The sequence below is a fragment of the Athene cunicularia genome (assembly GCF_003259725.1).
Source record: "Athene cunicularia isolate RWA chromosome Z unlocalized genomic scaffold, athCun1 chrZ_part2, whole genome shotgun sequence".
Taxonomy (NCBI): domain Eukaryota; kingdom Metazoa; phylum Chordata; class Aves; order Strigiformes; family Strigidae; genus Athene; species Athene cunicularia.
Genome location: NW_020799143.1, coordinates 14,207,067 through 14,224,692, shown reverse-complemented (window position 1 = coordinate 14,224,692; position 17,626 = coordinate 14,207,067). Strand labels below are relative to the sequence as shown.

At 36.8% G+C, this 17,626-nt stretch overlaps 1 protein-coding gene across 4 annotated transcripts; it reads right to left on the bottom strand.

Moving 5' to 3' along the window:
- HNRNPK (heterogeneous nuclear ribonucleoprotein K) lies at nt 1–17,029 on the bottom strand. 4 transcript variants are annotated; one of them, XM_026866343.1, is made up of 14 exons: nt 16,903–17,029; nt 15,925–16,022; nt 14,503–14,559; nt 12,963–13,006; nt 11,977–12,049; nt 11,294–11,407; nt 10,393–10,521; nt 8,712–9,019; nt 8,298–8,352; nt 4,646–4,696; nt 1,722–1,743; nt 1,562–1,644; nt 924–1,093; nt 1–81 (listed from the first exon to the last, which is right to left on the bottom strand). In XM_026866343.1, exons 1-14 carry the CDS (start codon nt 16,949–16,951, stop codon nt 51–53), a joined length of 1,284 nt encoding a protein of 427 aa, XP_026722144.1. In that variant the 5' UTR covers nt 16,952–17,029; the 3' UTR covers nt 1–50. The 4 variants fall into 4 exon arrangements, with proteins under 4 accessions (XP_026722144.1, XP_026722142.1, XP_026722143.1 ...); XM_026866341.1 differs by having other exon boundaries at nt 15,925–16,034; nt 16,903–17,022; XM_026866342.1 differs by having other exon boundaries at nt 7–142.
- Between the last annotated feature and the right edge of the window lie 597 nt (nt 17,030–17,626).

The following is a 17,626-nucleotide window of genomic DNA, read 5'->3' as shown; positions in this document are numbered from 1 at the left end:
ATAAAAAAAAAAAAAAAAGGGTGCAGGACTCCTTCAGTTCTTCACTAGGCTTAGAAAAACTTTCCAGAATACTGCTTCACACTATAAAAAAGAAAAAATAATCTTGCATTAGAATCCTTCAACATCTGCATACTGCTTCACACTATAAAAGAAAAAGAAAAAAAGCATGTATTAGAATGATGGACCATACATCTTGAATCAACATTCACAATGACATTCTTACAGCAGATTAAATCAAATTCCTAATACATTTTAAAATAATTTAAAAATATTAATGGCTAATAAATATAGGTATATTTTATTTATTTTAGGCACATTTAAATATTAGTAATCTAAAGCCAAACATTCAAGTTAAAGCATTAAAATCTGCTATGACAGCCATCATGTTAATAAACCAAAACTAAGCAAATTAATCTGAAGCTGTTAGTATTTGGCAGAAAAGACAAAGTAATGTCAGCAAGGTGTGAAATGCTGCATAACAGCACCAAATCGATTTCAACTTGTCCTGTAGAGGCATGGTCTGTGCCATATGGCAGACTGTGATTTGTTGTCAATTTAGTTATCTAAAAACAACAAAATCACTAGTCTTCCACACAGAACTAGGCCAACATCCACTGAAATCTTCTATATTTTCTACAGGCTCTATGTAATTTATTACAAGTATTTTTTGCAGCAGTTTTCACCAGAGAAATGAGAGGACTGCTTGGTTAAGGCGTCTTCCAGCAAGATTAGTTTTGAGCGTGTCTTCATTTTAATTAGAATGTAGAACAGAAGAAAATCAAGGCAGAACTACCACTGGAGAAGTTAGATTCAAATAGTTACTTAAAACCTGCCTTCTAAAAACTGTATCAGAGAAGAGCAGATTTAGAATGTACATTTCAGTTTAAAATTGACACTAGGGACAACGCTGAACTTTAACTTGCCTGTTTTGCAGTAAATACTGTGCATTTTGTATCTGGTCCTGTGTTCCTGTAATAGTTATTATCCGATCTTCTGAGCCTTCTAAGGGTTCATCAATTTTGATCGAAGCTCCTGACTCGTGACGTATTTGTTTGATTCTCTGGCCTCCCTTTCCAATAATAGATCCTGCCAACTAGGGGAGAAAGCAAAGCATTCATTTCCTGATACAACTTTCACTCTCAAAAATAGTTATAAAAATCACAGCTGTGTTTGAGTAGCTTCCGTATGCTGTGTTAGAAGTTGCAGTGGAAGCTTACTGTTTTACAGCATCAAAACATCCCCTGCAACATGAATTGTATAAACACAGGTAGGATAAAACTAGGAGAACCAGTTGCTCATTTGCAAAAACCAAGTTGCAGAGACCATCTCTATTACTCAATATTAGCAATTAATAAAATTGTTTAGTACATCTCTAAAGTAAAGACAAAACAAATGCATGAAGAATACTTTTGGTGACTTAGAAGCACTTGTTTTGTATTGGAAGTACTTATCAAGCACCCTAAATACTCCTGATTTACTTACACAGTACAAGAAAAGGCTATGACTTTTTGTTCTTTTTTTAAGAGAAAACACAAGCTGAAAGCAAGTCAACTTTACTTACATCTTTGGGAATCGTTACTTGTGTGGTGATGATGGGTCCACCAAGATCTCCATATGAACCGCGTCCCCCTGCATAAGAATAATCTGATTTAAATGTATGCATCAAGTCCTTTAGTAACTACATAATGAAGTATATGTAAAGGATCTATATAAACACCTACCATATCCAGATCCACCCTCAAACTGTAAGAGAAAGAGAAAAAAACCTTCAATATTGAATAGCCATGCTTCATTAGCATATTTTCATATTAAGTATCATTACTGTTAACTCTGAGTCTGTTTTATGCAAAAAATCTCAACCACCAACCTTCCTATAAATAGAACAGTGTTGTGCTGTTAAAGACATCCTGAGGCAAAGAGGGCAGAACAGAATCAAAAGGGGGGGGGGTGATGGGGAAATCTCACCAACCTCTTACTCTGCCTTGTCAAAACCCCTAGGAGTAAGGTGTACGATGACAAAGGATCCAGCTGTACCAGTTTACCAAGCAGTCTCACTAATTCAGCTGCTGGTGGACAGCTCTTGATGCTGACCTACTCCTGACCCTAAAGGGACTAAACTAACACTTGAAGGAAAATTATTAATGCTGTCAGCTATCAATACAGCTCAGGAGAGACTCAAGTCTCCACTTTTGGGACAAAAGGTTTACCTGGTGACTGTCAATTCTCTTACTTTATCTGTATCTTCAGGGAAAAAAAACAAAGGTCTTAAGCATAGCTCTGTAACCTCTCAATTCAGACTATACTATAATCATTTGTACAGAGAATAAATTGTTTGAACCGATAACCATGGTGCAAGTTACTTACTGTTCTGCTAAAACCACCATATACCAAATCCAAATCACTGCAACAAGCACTCCCGGCCTCTTAATTTTTAGGATTTGAAGCATTTGATGTCAAATACTGGTCTACGTTTCATCTAATGCCTTCTAAGTGCTCAAGAACCCATTTTTATCCTTTCCTATAGAAGCAGAGAATAAATATGTGCAATTGTCCCAAATTCAACTTCTGGGAGACTGCTGGGGGCACTTCTGTGAAAACAGGCCAGGGGCTGCCCCTGTGCCAGACAAAGCCAGTTGTCAAGTTTTAGCCAACATGAAAATGGACCCACTGCTGCCTACAAAGCTGGTAGCACCTCTATGATAACATTTAAGAAATGGTTAAAAAAACCCCATCCAGTGTGCACTGGTTGAGGGAGCTAAGTGATGGGGAAAAAAAGTAAGAGAAACAACCCCACAGAGACCACAGTGAAGTAGTAAGGGGTGCTCCAGGCACTGTAACAGGTATTCTGCAGCCCATGGAGAGAACCGCACTGGAGCAGACAGCCACACTGCAGCCCATGGAAGATGCTATGCTGGGAGCGGGCAGGTATGCCCTGAAGGAAGATGCAGCCTGTGGAGAGCCCAAGCAGGTGCAGGTGCAAGCACCAGGCAGGACCTGTGGCCTGTGGGTGACCTACACTGGAGCAGTCTGTTCCTGAAGGACTATACCCCATGAAGAGGACCCAGGCTGCAGCAGTTCTTGAAGAGCTGCAAGTCCATTGGAAACACCCATATCTGAGCAGTTGGTGAGCAGCTGTATCCCACTGGAGGGACCCCACACTGGAGCAGGGGAACTGTGTGAAGGAGAAGGAACAAAGTGTGATGAACTGACTGCAACCCACCATTCCCCATCCCCCTTGTACCACTCATGGCAGAAGAATCAGAGTGGTTTGGGTTGGAAGGGATCTTAAAAGTTCATCTAGTTCCAACAAGTAGGAAATGAAGGAATGAAGTTAAAAGCCTGGAAAGAAGTGAGGGGTGGGGAAAAGGTGCTTTTAGTTTTCCTCTTTGTTTCCTACCATGCTGCTCTATTTTTAAGTGACAATAAATTAATGTTCTCCAAGTCAACTCTGTTCTGCTCATGACGGTTAACTAGTGATATCCCTATCTATCCTGAACCACAAGCTTTTCCATCTTACTTTCTCCCCTCATCCTGCTGAGGAGGGGAAGTGAGAGAGCAGCTGAGTAGGCACCTGGCAGCCAGTCGGCAGCCAGCCAAGTTCAACCAACCACAACTACTTGTTCACAGAACTGTAACAAAACAACTTTTCCCAAAATGGTTATTTACCTGCTACCTTTTTGGAAGATCAAAATGGAAGCTACTTGGACCAAACTGTTGATCTTATCCTCCGTCTCCAAGCAACTTATATTGTGTAATCACGTTACTCAGCAATACAACGTAATAGTTTGTAGTGGACTCCAACATACAAAAGAATGAAGGACTCTGCTTAAGACTTAATTCAGTACACTGCTTTCATCAGCCTCTGCATATACACAGACATATTCCCAATGATATTTGCCAAAAGTATCCCTTTGTGCACTAATCTGTTTTAAAGAACAATCCTTTCCTTGATTGTTTCTGCCTCCCCAGACTACAGGACAGCAAATGAACCAGACAGCAGATGAGTTAGGCAGTTACGTAAACACAGCAAATGTAAGCTAAAAAGTGACATTAATATTTGGCACCACTTTGCCATCTTTTAGACATCATGAACACCTGAAGATCCCCTAACCTCCCTTTCCAAAACCTATCCAATCAAATGGTACATTTTCAAATACATCAATAATTAAAGCTTAATAGTTTATCCACAAAAATTTAATTAAGAAGCTACTTTTAGTATCTGCTGTTTGAAATAGGAGAAAACCCAACATTATGAAGTTAATACAATACATCCTAAAGATACATCTACAGTGCATCAGTTATGGAGAAAGTTACTCTTCACATGAAACATGAAAATAGGGTGTAAGAGGCAAAAATAGACACAGAACAGCTTTTCTCTTCTGGTTGTACTACTGCATACTTCCACATTTCTATTAACACTACCTGCCTGCACAGGACACACTGTTAAGACAAACTGCCAATAAACTCTCAGTGAGAAGGATAGTTTTATGATTTTCAACAGGTGCAAGTTGTCACTAACTATAATCTTGTCTTAATGTCAAGAACTACATTCAGGAATACATTCTTGAATATCTTGATCTTATTCCTATTATCACTTAATCTGTTCAATAAAGCAGTTTTCAAAAAAATGGTTAAGCACACTCACCAACTCTGGTGGCTGCATGTCATCACACGCATCAACATGACACTGCATCATCTGCCAAATACAAAATAATAGAAGGAAAAGAAGAAAGAAATCTGAATTAAGTTAATGTCATATAGACATATAGGTAACTTGGCAAGCAAATGCAATACATACTGGTAGAAGGAAACATTTATACTACAACAAAGAGTTTGTTATTTAGACCACTTTTAAGACTCAGTCCCTTTTCATTTCACTCTGAGGCAACTTTAGGTGGTCACACTTTTTCCCCTTTCTGTAATGTAAACAGATTTTTTCTGTAACACGGGTCAGACAGCTAATGGCAGAGCAAAGCAAAACAAGCTTTCTTCCCCTTCTCTTAGAATACCTTTAAGTGCTATTATGTATCAAAATTTATTTCTGCCATGTGTTAAAAAAAAAAAAAAATGTGTTTTTGTCATGTGTCAAAAAATGAAGGTTTAATATGATTGAAATGAGTAACTTCTCAGCAATTATGCAAACAGAAGCTCAAGTATGAAGACACCACTTCTCATATTCTACCAATTCATTTCCATATACCTCATAAAAGCCAATAACTAGACTAACAATCTACTGCTAATTATAATAGAAATTTAATTGTTTTTAAAACGTGTCATATAGCATCTTTAAAAATTCTACAGTTTCAACAATTGATGCTCATTTGTGCACTCTAAAACCAGCTACTCAAACAGGGTATCTTAACATACATAGCAGAATACAGACTCATTTCTGCTAGTGACTACTGGTACTAGAATAAAAGCCAGATGACACACTGGCTGGATACAGAAAGAGCTTAACTTCTATTAAAAGAAAATGCATGCAGTCCTAACAGATGTCAAATTCTTTTATAATAATTTTCTGTTTTTTAACAGTGACCTAAAAGAATTTTTGTTACTTTAACATGCAGATGCTGGAAGAGAGAGAAGAGCTGTCATACATTCTTCTTTTACTCACTACATGCATGTTAATGTCACATCTCAAACATGAAGAACGTATTGTATTTTTTGAAGCATATGTGCCTTTGAGTATTTATACATCAAGACACACGTACATACACATAAAAGTGTAAGTTAAAATACAGATCGAGAATTAGGAAGAATCTGAAGGAGCAAAAGCACATCAGAAGTCTGAAGACACTCACATTAGTCTGAAGAGACAGTACACTTAGCAGGGGACATTCTGATTTAAGTCTCTATTAACTCAGATTTTAAAATTTTTAGTACACTGAAAATTTTAGTACATCTTCAGTTAATTAAAAAAAGAGGCAAGGGGATAAAATGACTTTATATGCTTGTCCACACCTCCCACTAGTATTGGTGTGTGGTTTTGTACCTGAAAGGTGTTAAAAAATAAATACTGGAAATACATTCAGGTCTTTTCAACTATCAGAATAGCCCTTGTGGTCCACAGGCATTTTATCTGGAGTAGTTAAACACTGAAATATATAGCTTTGTTAGAGAAACAATACAGGTCTGTCCCTCTGGAAAATGCTTCAGAACAGAGATTATAAACCAAATTAACGCTTTTAACAGCTGTGCATAATTAAACAGCAAGGTACACCAGGCTAACAGGCTGGGTGACTGCATAGGCAAGGGAATTAACCTATCTTTCAAAATCAAACTGGATTTTTCTCATCTCAGCATTTACAAGGCTGACAATACGGTTGGACCTCTGGAATTCTAGAAAATTCACAGTTCAGTGTCCAATTTTAAAAATCCTGAACTACTCAATCTTTCTGCCTTTAGTGGAAAAAAAAAAAAGGCTAACAAAAAAATGATTATTTCTGTCCATTCAACATTTCCATGATTTTTCAGATGTTGATCTGAGAAAAGCATCTATTCTTATCTTTCATTGCATCTATATAAAACAGAATCTATCTGAAAGAGCACTTCCATTCTCGGAGAACAGCCTTTCCCCCATGCATTACCTTCTTAAACCACAATGACAATGGTTTACTCTAGTTTTACTAGAGAATGGTTTCTATATGAAACAAAGGGTGGCACAGGAAGACTTTCTATTTCTGGCATGGTATTTACCGCTCTAACCTTACAATCCACATGAGGACTTTCCTATCTGCTTACACAACTTAGGATACTAGCATCACAGTTAATGAAAACTAGAAATTAAATACAGTTTTTGTTGGGAAGCAGTCCATGATATTTGGTCATAAAGAAGCCAAAGCCATGAGCACCTTCACCATGAAGAAGAAATAAAACTGCTTTCTGGAATTAAAAAAAAACAAAAAAAACCACCAACAAAGCAACAGATATGACTCCACTTTTCTAAAAACTCATGCCAAGAAAGCAGAAGCCAACCTGACTAAAGTCAGGCTAAGCAAAAGTCAAAATGGATCTTTTATTCTAGCCAGAATGGAATAAAAATAGAACATGCTACTGCCCAAGAGTCAAGCTGAGTAAGACTGTGCTCAACCAGATAGCCAAAGAAGGGCAGGGTGCTCAGTTTATACGCTCTAGCACTGGCTTTATTAGCTGCAAATACAAGAACACAAGGACTGAGCTTTGAAAACACGTAAATACAAATATGGAATCTTAGAGGTGTACTTCTCAATTCTTCCAGTTTCTTAACATGTACAGTAGCATGGGTAACACTATTTTGTAACTTTGTGTAAATCTTTCCTTTTAGAATGTCTAATAAGCATGTGACATGCTTGCAACATGTACTTCCAGTAACTCTTACGCTCGAGGAGGAAGGAAACGTGTAAAGCCCATTTAGGCACCTAGCTTCACATCTCTTCTCCACTCCTTTCTCTTAATTTAAAATAAATAAAAAAAAAAAAATTCTTGCCTCATGTGTCATCTTAAAGAAGGTGCCAACCAAAGCAGAGGAGAAAACAAGATCGTTACTACAGAGATTTAACTTCCAGATACGTGATTTCTCTTTCCATGAAACAGCAATCTAGTACCACAGGTGATGACTGCTGGGAAGTTACATTTCATAATGCAACATGGAAGAGTATCTTTAAAACTTCTTTTAAGCTTCCATATACTGTGACAGATCTTTTTCCCCCAACAAGTACTAGTATTAATACAGCTCAATGCATCTTATTTAATTTAGGATTCAGCTGAGAAGTGGCCCTAGTTCCAAAACATTTGGAATTACAGTAGATTTTCTGTGGACAGGGAAACCAGCAAATAGACAAGAATTGTCAAAAGAGCAATCATCTTAGAGTGATCAACTGGAGCTCTCATAGATACGATTCCATAATCAGTATTATTCTATCTATACTCATGTTTTCCAACATTAGTGTTAAGAATGATTATATATATCCAAGCATTTCAGAGAATGTTGTTCTGATCTGTTTCCTTTATCTGGAAAGCCTACCAATATTTATTTATATCATCCTGATTTAAAACAACATCTAAAAGACAGTCAGTTCAAGCAAACGCACAGGGTAGAGCACAGACAAATTTTCCATATTATTTTTAATGGCAGGGAGGAAAAAAAGGAAATGGATCATGTGTCAGATACCACTTACACCCCAAACATTCCTCCACAGGAGGGACCATTTGTATGGACAAAACATTAGGTTCTATCATCAGAACCATGCATGTCCCACGCTTAAATGCATGATAACTGTGCTTACGAAAACAGAACAATGCAAATTTTAAACTCGTACCATGCCATCGTATCGGTCTCCTGGTCTTCCCCTTCGGTCATAGGACATAAGATCTCTAAAATGAAAGAAGCAGCAGAATGTGAACTGCATTATAGTTTACCTATTCTAATTTAAGTTTTCTCATTCTAAGTTTTCACATTCACAGTTCACAAACAACTTAATTTTAAACTACTCTAGCCAAGTAATGAATGACATAAAAGTTTCAGAATTAATGACTATAGTCCTGGTAGATTAGTAAAGTGCAGCAAAGAATTGAATTCCAGTACTTTTTAAAATACTCTGGTCTAATACACACTCAATCCTGCATAACCACCACCAACATGGAAGCATGATAAAAACACTGCAAAAATGAACATGATTCAGGAGATTATACACAACCTGAGCTTTGTATAATGCATTTACCCAACAACTCACCCGCCTCGAGGAGGTGGTGGAGGAGGAAGAGGAAGATTACGAGCTCTGCTGCCACCTCTCCCACCACGACCTGGTGGAGGTGGTGGAGGTCCTCTGCGAGGGCTCATATCATCATAATCTCTTCTTGATGGGGGCATAGGGCGTCCACCACGACCAGGGGGCATTCGATCAAAACCTCCTCTTCCACGCATCGGAAAGCCTACTGGACGTCCCCTTCTATCATCAAACATCATTGTGAAGCCACCGTAATCATAGGTTTCATCATAGAAATTCGGATCGTAAGGCTGGGCCCGTCCTTTAATTGGAGACTAAAACAGAACAATCCCCACAAACTAATTAGAATTATTACAATTGCATCTTTAAATAATTATGTTAAAGGTATAAATATTAACATATGCATTTGGAATGCTCTAATTTCACAATGCTGGTAAGAAGGGAGGAGATGACGATGTGTTTTCTGTGAACTTAACTATGACAGAGAAACTACTGTTACTGATCAATGGCAAATATATTTTGTCTCCCTTCCTCTTCAACTTCTGCTTCTTAATGATATGCTATCCTGGTTTCAGCTGGGAATTTTTCTTCTTAGCAGCCACAATAGTGCTATGTTTTGGATTTAGTATGGGATTTATCATGAGAAGAATGTTGATAATACACTGATGCTTTTAGTTGTTGCTACAGAATAATGTATTTTGCAACTTTCCAATGCCCTGCTAGTGTGCAGATACATAAGAAACTGGGAGCATAGTCAGAGCAACAGACCCAAACTGGCCAATGAAATATTCCATATCGCAGAACATGATACTCAGCATGTATATGAGGGTTGGCTGGGAAGCTCACTCTCTTCTGGGATTGTGGTTTTGGGATTCTCTCCTCTGGGATTGCTAGCTAGGAACCAGCTGAGCATTGGTCAGTGGGTAGGGAGCAATCACACCATGCATTACTCAGTTGTATAGTCTATTATTACTATTATTATTACTTTAATCTTACTTTATTCCAACTATTCAATTGTTCTTATATCAATTCTGAGTTTTCTTACCTTTACCCTTCCAACTCTCCCCCATCCTCTGGGACAGGGGGAGGGTGAGCAAGAGGCTGCATGGTGTTTGGCTGCCAACCAGATTTAACCACACCATATGCAAAGCATGAATAATGGCTCACCGGTACCAAAAATAGCTTCCCTCACCCATAAGGTAGGGGGATTCTAGAAAGTTGAAATACTTTCAAAAGGTGGTAACAGTCAATCACTCTGTTACTGTGAAAGTATGAGGTACTTGTCTGGGAAGGCAGCTGGTCTGTCAATAACCGGATTGAAGAAGAGTTTGACTTTGACAAGATTCTGGTGTACCCTTGAGATAAGGAAGCTATGCTTAAAGCAAATAACTTTCAAGGAGTTGCTGACTATGTAGCAGGATGAAGCAAGCAGGGAGGAAACTGATAAAGGTTATCCAATAAGAATGTAAAAACTCTGGCACCTGAAATATATAAAAATGCATGCTTTTAGTATTAAAAACCTAGCTGCTTGTTCACCCGTGAGAGTGAGTGTGTGTGTGTGACTCTGTCCATCTCTACAGCGACAATACTGAACTCAAAACAGGAAATGAAAGGTAACATTTTTCACCCAAATGTTCCCTAACATTCATGAATGCCAGTGAAAGAATAAAATGAAAAAAACCATTACCTCAGATATAAGATCCAAAATAATCTTGATACATTCAACGACTCTATCAGGTTTTCCACCAATAAGCACCACTCTGTCAGTAGAATGAGGACAACACTCTTGGAAGAGCTTAATGGTGGTCTGAGTGTTCTGTTGAACAAAAAATACCCCAAGATTGTCTAATGTAAGCATTTTAAACAATTTCATAAGCCCATTAAAACATTTCTAAAGAAACAATCAAAAAGACATTTAAAATTCCCAGCCATTTTAAGTGCATGCTTGTTTCTGAGTTTTCAAAAATTTAATTTTGGGATTACTTTTTTTTTTTAAAGATCTGTGCTGACATAGCTTTGTATGAAGAGGAAAAAAGTTTCAATTTTCTCTTTCACTTATGGCTTGTTTACACCATCATTTAACTAAATAGTAGCAAAAAGACCACATATCCATTGCAAGCTTATAGATTGTACTAATCTTCACATGTCAAGAAAATATATAAAGGCCTTTCACAGTAAAATTCAGACATCTATCAAAATTACCATCACAAGAGTTTGTGGAGATGTATTCACCCTAAACCATTATGCATGTCCAACCACATGAATAAATCTAGTCTACGCAGCAGTTCATTCTAAGAGTGATGGATGTCATAGTAATTAAAAAAAAAAATTGCTTTCTTAACTCTACCATAAATATTGCCTATGAGCTTGGTAAGAAGTCCTAGGCTCTATCACAAACAACTTTACTTCTGAGCTTTTGCAAGAAAGTTGCAACTCACAGATCCATCTCAGAGCATCAAAATCAACCTATGCTGTACGTTCTGAATCAATCACTGCACAGAAGATTACTAATTTGCCCCTTATGAACACAAAACATCAAGTTCTTCATTGAACAAAAAACAAATTTCAGAAGAATATGAAACAAGTACCTCTCTTAGTTCTTTAATTTTAGCACCCTTGACACCAATAATTCCTCCTGCCAAACTCTGGTGAATGAGAAGTCTTAATTCGCAGTCAAAGTCGCTGCCTTTGTAGTGTTGATACTGTAAGAAAGACACATACAGGAGAAAGATAAAATATTATTCACCAAGAAGTTTAAAATATTTGGGGGTTTGTTAAGTTTTTTCTCTAAACACAATGGTATGAATTGATTTATTGCTAAATTGTAATCATGTATTTCCTTCGATAGGATCACAAGCATTTAAGCACCTCACCTCAATATAAACTGATGTCAAATCAGTTTTCCTTACTTATTACATTACACTGCAAATCTACAAAGATTTAAGAAGATATGAAACAGTGCAACACTCTTACTTAAGACATCAACACAGAATACAAGTCATAATACAGCTACTTCAAAATAGGGACAAAACAAGTCAGGAGGCAATTATTCTGAAGGGGGGAAGACTATTTGAAACATTACTTTAACAGTGACTGACTGTCCTCTACCAAAAAATGCCAACAAGTAGTCTGAGCCATAACTCTTCTTTAAAAGGCTTTTGGGTTTCATTTTCTAATTTACCATATTTACAAAGCAATAAATTATCTAGAGCCATCTTGTTTCAAAAGCTGATCTCTTATGTCTAAAAAGAAAAAACATTAGGAGACATACCTCTTCTAAAGTAGGGATAATCTTCTTCAAGATTTCTCCAATTGTCTCTATATCTGCACTTATACTCAAGATACTGTTGGAGGCCATAATGCCAGACAATATGCAGAAGGTGGAAAAAAGAAGTAGAAGTAAATTTTTTTCATCACACAATATTCTAACAAGATTATACAGAAGAGCTTAAAATTAATATTCCCCATTTAAAGTAAACCTGTTTGCTCAATTTACAACACATGCATCTTTGTTTATGCCCAATATATATGCATGATAAATTTAAGATTAGGTAGGTCTTGCAGAGAGAGAGAGAGAGAAAGAAAGACAAGAACTGGCGTTTGGAAGGGCTCAGATTAAGTGGGCAAGAAACTGAGGCAGAACTGAGAGTAGTAGTGAATATTCATGTTCCCCGCCACCACTAATTTAGGATATCCTCACTATTACGTTGGTAAAACTGGCACACCTTCTCATAGAAAAAGTGGGGATATGCAAGTGGTGAACATTGTATCTGGAGTAAGGTTATGAGACCAGTTAGAAATCAGATTACTAATGGGCTCTCCAAGAAAACAAATACAAATGCAAGACAAAAAAAAAAAAAAAGAAAAGACAAAACAAATGAGAAGTGAAGAAAAGTGAACCAGAGTTAGCATTTCATCAGAAATAATTATGAACAGGCAATGTTGAGGGGAGCAAGGTGGGCCACAAAGACAGAGCGAGACACTACTTTGAAACAATTTGATTTACAATGCAGCAAATATGCAACACTTGAAGCTGTGCTCCTTCCATTGAAATAAAATTAGTGGATTGTCTGGGTGGGCAACTCACGTAAAAGTTCAGTGACAAAAAGACTTAATGGGGAAAATAAGACAGAAAACTTGAAAAAAAAACAATACACCGTCTATAAGGGGATACTATTTAATTATATCAAAGGCAGGTAATAAAATACATTTCTCTCTTTCTAATCAGGCAGTGAGGCATAAACTGTTGGGACATACCGCTCGGGGCCACTGCTGTCTGGGACTGAAACACTGGCATTGTACTGCATTGGTCATTGGCGTTCGTGGATGTTGGCATTGGGCATGGGCATTCAATCAGAAGTTGTCAAGTATGGTACCCGTTTGGCAACGAGCACATTTTTGGGCATAGCCAACCAGGGTTTTCACATGGGCGTTCAGGGGCGGATGGGCCAACGTCATGGTGGGCAACGCAGGGGCAAGTCGATCCAGTACATGGGCAACGGAGATATATGGCCAAAAAAACAAGGAGAGGGAAAAGGGGGAAAAGCAATAAATTTTAATTTAATACAAACTATACTCATTACTCTCAATTAATGAAACAAGCTTAAGTTGTTCTGAAGACTAACACAATAACGGATTGCTACACCAACTGTGGCTTAACAGTATGGAAAAAAAAAAAAAAAAAAAAAAGAGTCACTTGATCTGACTAAACTACTTTTTACTTTTAACATATGATGTTTCAGTAGCAGGCTGGCTCATGAGGGTTAGACACAAACCCTGTCAAGACCGGTATTATTAGAACCTTGGGCAAATCGGGAAAGTTAAGTTTTCCAGATCAGTCTAAATTATCTGGATATAGGTGACTTATTTACTTAAAAAAAAGAAATTTAAAAAACCCACAAAAAACACCCTAAAAAAACCACCTGGCTGCCATAGTTAGTGAGCAAATGTATGATTCCTGACCATTTAAACTTAAGCCTCAATTCTAGTTGTGGTAGTTTATGAACTTAGCTGGAACTGATTTATAATGATATATTACCAAATCTTTGTTGAACAGTCTTGATTGGAAAAACTGTTGGAAGTTGTAGTTGATGTTAAGTACAGGAGTGTAAACAAATGATATTTAAGAAGCGTTGCCAAGTTTTATAAAGACACAACATTAATGCTGAGCATGTGTCTAATCACAAGAGTCAATCCACTGTAAAATGTGGATAGGTAGTAAGTCATGACTGTTTAAAAATGCTTCCAAATACAGAACACAATGTTCCTTTACTGTTCTATACCCATATTTACATCAAGCAATCTTAACATTAATGCTTTTGTGCTTCATGTGCAAGCTGTTAAAGAACAGATGGGACTGGTTTGTTTGGTTGGGTTTTTTTAAAGGAAGTTAAAGAATTCCTCTATCACTGGGTTAAGCCAGCCACCTGCAATGGTTTTAGTATTATAATTGATTCACACGTATGGGAAGTGGTACAGTTAAGGGTTTTTAGCTTTGTCGATATTTCTAATTAGGATGTTAACTCACTTGAAGTGTGTAATTTAGCGGAATCCTATTCAGAAGTGAAGAGATTTAATATAAACCTCTCTTCCCACATGAGTCAAGCTGGGTTTTAATTACAATAGAAATTGAAAAACTAAGGTATCTACTTTAACAATTATTACAAATGGCTTGTAACTAGACTCCTGATGTCTAGAGTTGATTTGCTCCCATTTCTAGAAATGTACTCAATCAAGCTTTTGATGTAGTGCTCTGAAAGAATTGGTGTTAAATTAGTTCAAACTCATATATACTCACGTCTGTACGAAGTGCCTTAATATTTTTGCCACCTTTTCCAATCACTGCTCCAGCGTTCTGGAAAACAGTTTTCAGAAGTTATGTTACGCCAACACAGTACAGACCACATTTTTGAACTTAAGACTAGGAATGGTAAATCTAGTTTTGCATTAAGATGTTGGCCTGGGGTGTGGGGGAGGCAGGCACTGCTTTTGAAAGGTTCGTATCAAATTGAAACAAACTGATGTAGTTTGTTCATGGAAAAAATGACCCAACAGCTTTTACTACTGAACTTAGGAAATGAAGGATATCCAGTTCTGCAATTAATATTTCAATTCCAAATGGAAACTTCTAGGCAAATCTGCCTGTGTTAAAGCAGTCTCATAGACCATAGCTCTCAAGAAAAAAACCTGTATGAATGTAATGTAGGTCAATGATTTCCCTAATTCCCCCCCCCCCCCCCCTCTTAAATTTTCTGTTCTAGAATATGTTTGCAAATTCCACTTCTGCACTCTTGATAATTTCAAGTGCTAATTTTGGTTTATACATCAAACAACTGAATTCTCAGGGCAGTATATTCTGAAAAAGGTTAAAGTTAACAGCCACTAACTTCAAGTTTCTAACATCAACTAGAATAAACTGGCAGATAGTCAAGAAGAGTAATTGCAAAACTATATTTTTACCAGGTTATTTCAAAGATTACATGCAAAAGTAATGCTTTTATTACACAGATCATACATTATGCTAACAGCATGCAAAACATTTAACCATAGCCCACGTAACTTGACTATTGATCAGAAATCTCACACAATTAAAGCAACGTTCTCCAATACCAACACAAGACTGAGATACTTCAGAAAGTACAAATCATCACCAGAGAAAATTCATACATAACAACTTTATTGTAACTATTCACACTTCTCAATGAAACCATTGCAATCCCACATTTCTTGCTGTTGTATCTGAACAAGTTTAGTAGATCCCTTTGGGAGAGTTACCAAAATCTAAGGAAATTCTCATCTTACCTCTCATATTTAATTTACAATCACTAGCTGATCATTCTCTAAACTGCTTCCTTTCCAAAGGAAGCCAAATACACAGCCATTCCCCTCAAAATAATAACCTTCCACTCAGTGGTGGAAGTGGTGTAAAAACACCTTATAATTTCTATTGTTCTATGTTTTCAGCAAGTACATATTTTTAAAATAACTGTGTTGATTCTTATGGACTTACCCTTTAAAAGAACCACTGAAGTTAATTCCATTGCAATACACTTTTACTACCACTCACAAACACTTAAAATTATTCCTAGTAAGTTATCTCTTCCTAAATAAATTCCATAGTCTTTCTAAACACATGACCATCATATGTTTAGAAAGACACTTTGCCACCACCATCTTGAGCAATGCCATAAACAAACCCAGTAAAACCAAAAAAGCATACTTTGCTTTGAAGCAGGATGCGTAATTCAACCATCTCATCTGTGTTCCGAGATCTTTTGAAGGCCTGCTCTTCCTCCATATCTTCTGCGGGACGTTTGCCTGTAGAGAGGTCCATAGGGGAGAAACACAAACATTTATTTAACTTTCTAAGTCATAATAAAATGAAACACATGCCAAAGTTATGCTCTGTATTCTTAATGCATTCCTTCTTATTGGCCCAACACTAGTGATGTCTACTCTGAGCATCCACAGCATAGAAACAAGTCTTCACCTCATCAGCTTATGCATCGATTTAACTACTGAAAATTGTTTTAAGATCTACAAACTATGCTTTAAATGAGAATGCTTCATGTAGTCAGTGAGAAATTCATGACACACTGTTTAAAGCAGTGCAGCATTACCCACTTAATATTTATTTACAATTCATAACTGGGAAAAACCTTTCAGTCTGAAAGCTTAAATGTAGTTTTGTCCAACACTGAAATACTGGTGGAAGAATAGTAAAGTAGCACTTCAAATACTGTTTGGAAAAAAATGGCATGAACCAATAACGCTAATGCCCTAACTTCCCCACTAATTATGCCCAAGAAGTTTTTCATTAAGTTCTTTAGAGGTACTTTACATATTTATACTTCTGCATGTAAACACTGCAATAAACAAAATGCAATTAATGGATAAGCCTGATAATATTCTTACATATTCACGCTTTCCACACAAGTATTGAATATTTAATTATGAAATATTTTCAAATCCTTAGTCATAACTTTCAGCTCCTTATCCCATGTCTAAAACATGCCAACAGAAAAATTATTCATTTATGCTTCAAAAGCTTGAGTAATTATATGGTCTAATTAAAAATGAAAATAATGCAGAATGCAAAACTGCCAATACAAACGTTTAATACAATTAGAGCATTAAAAAATATTTAGAAATCTAAAGAGGTTCTTTCTAAAAAGAAACAGTTCTTTAAAAAATTTACCATTTGTCTCTGTGTTGGTGAAGGTCTCTTCCTGTTGTTCAGTCTCCATTGCTTTATTTTCTTAGGTGGGCAGGCAAAACCTGTTGGAAGATTAAAAAAGCTATTACACCTATCTTGAGAAAAGGCAAACTGTACATCGTGCTAAAAAGAAAAAGCAAGAAGAAATGCCTGCTTCTAGAACTTACCACTATTATATATCCGTGCAGTGAAAAACTCAAGTATGCTGGGTGGGATCAAAATCCAGCAAGCCTATCACTTCAAGAGCCTATGAAAACAGCATTTATCAGTTGTGACGCTACTAACCTACAGCTCTGATTCTCACTACAGCTAAAAAACAGAGGTTTGACCTCAGTTTTTTGCTGCAAAGTTTTTCTTGAGAAAGCATTATCCAGGCCAAACACACCACTAAGAGGAGATAAAAGGGAAGTCTGTAAACCTTCAGACAATTACTGTCTGAATTACAGTTTTTAGACACATGCCAGTCTTAAGTAGCCACATTTACTCAAAGTTACTTTTAGATAGTTAAAATTAATATGCATCCAGCTTCAATTTTCAATATGTTATATGGCACATGCCTTGTGCCTTGGATTTACTTTTTAAAGGACACTACACATAACAATCTGCTCCTGCAGTTTAGATCTAAACAATTGAAACTAAAAAAAAGTGTCTTGCGTTAGGTTTATAAATTCGCTAACATGTACTAGAAGGCATTTTAGCCTCTTTC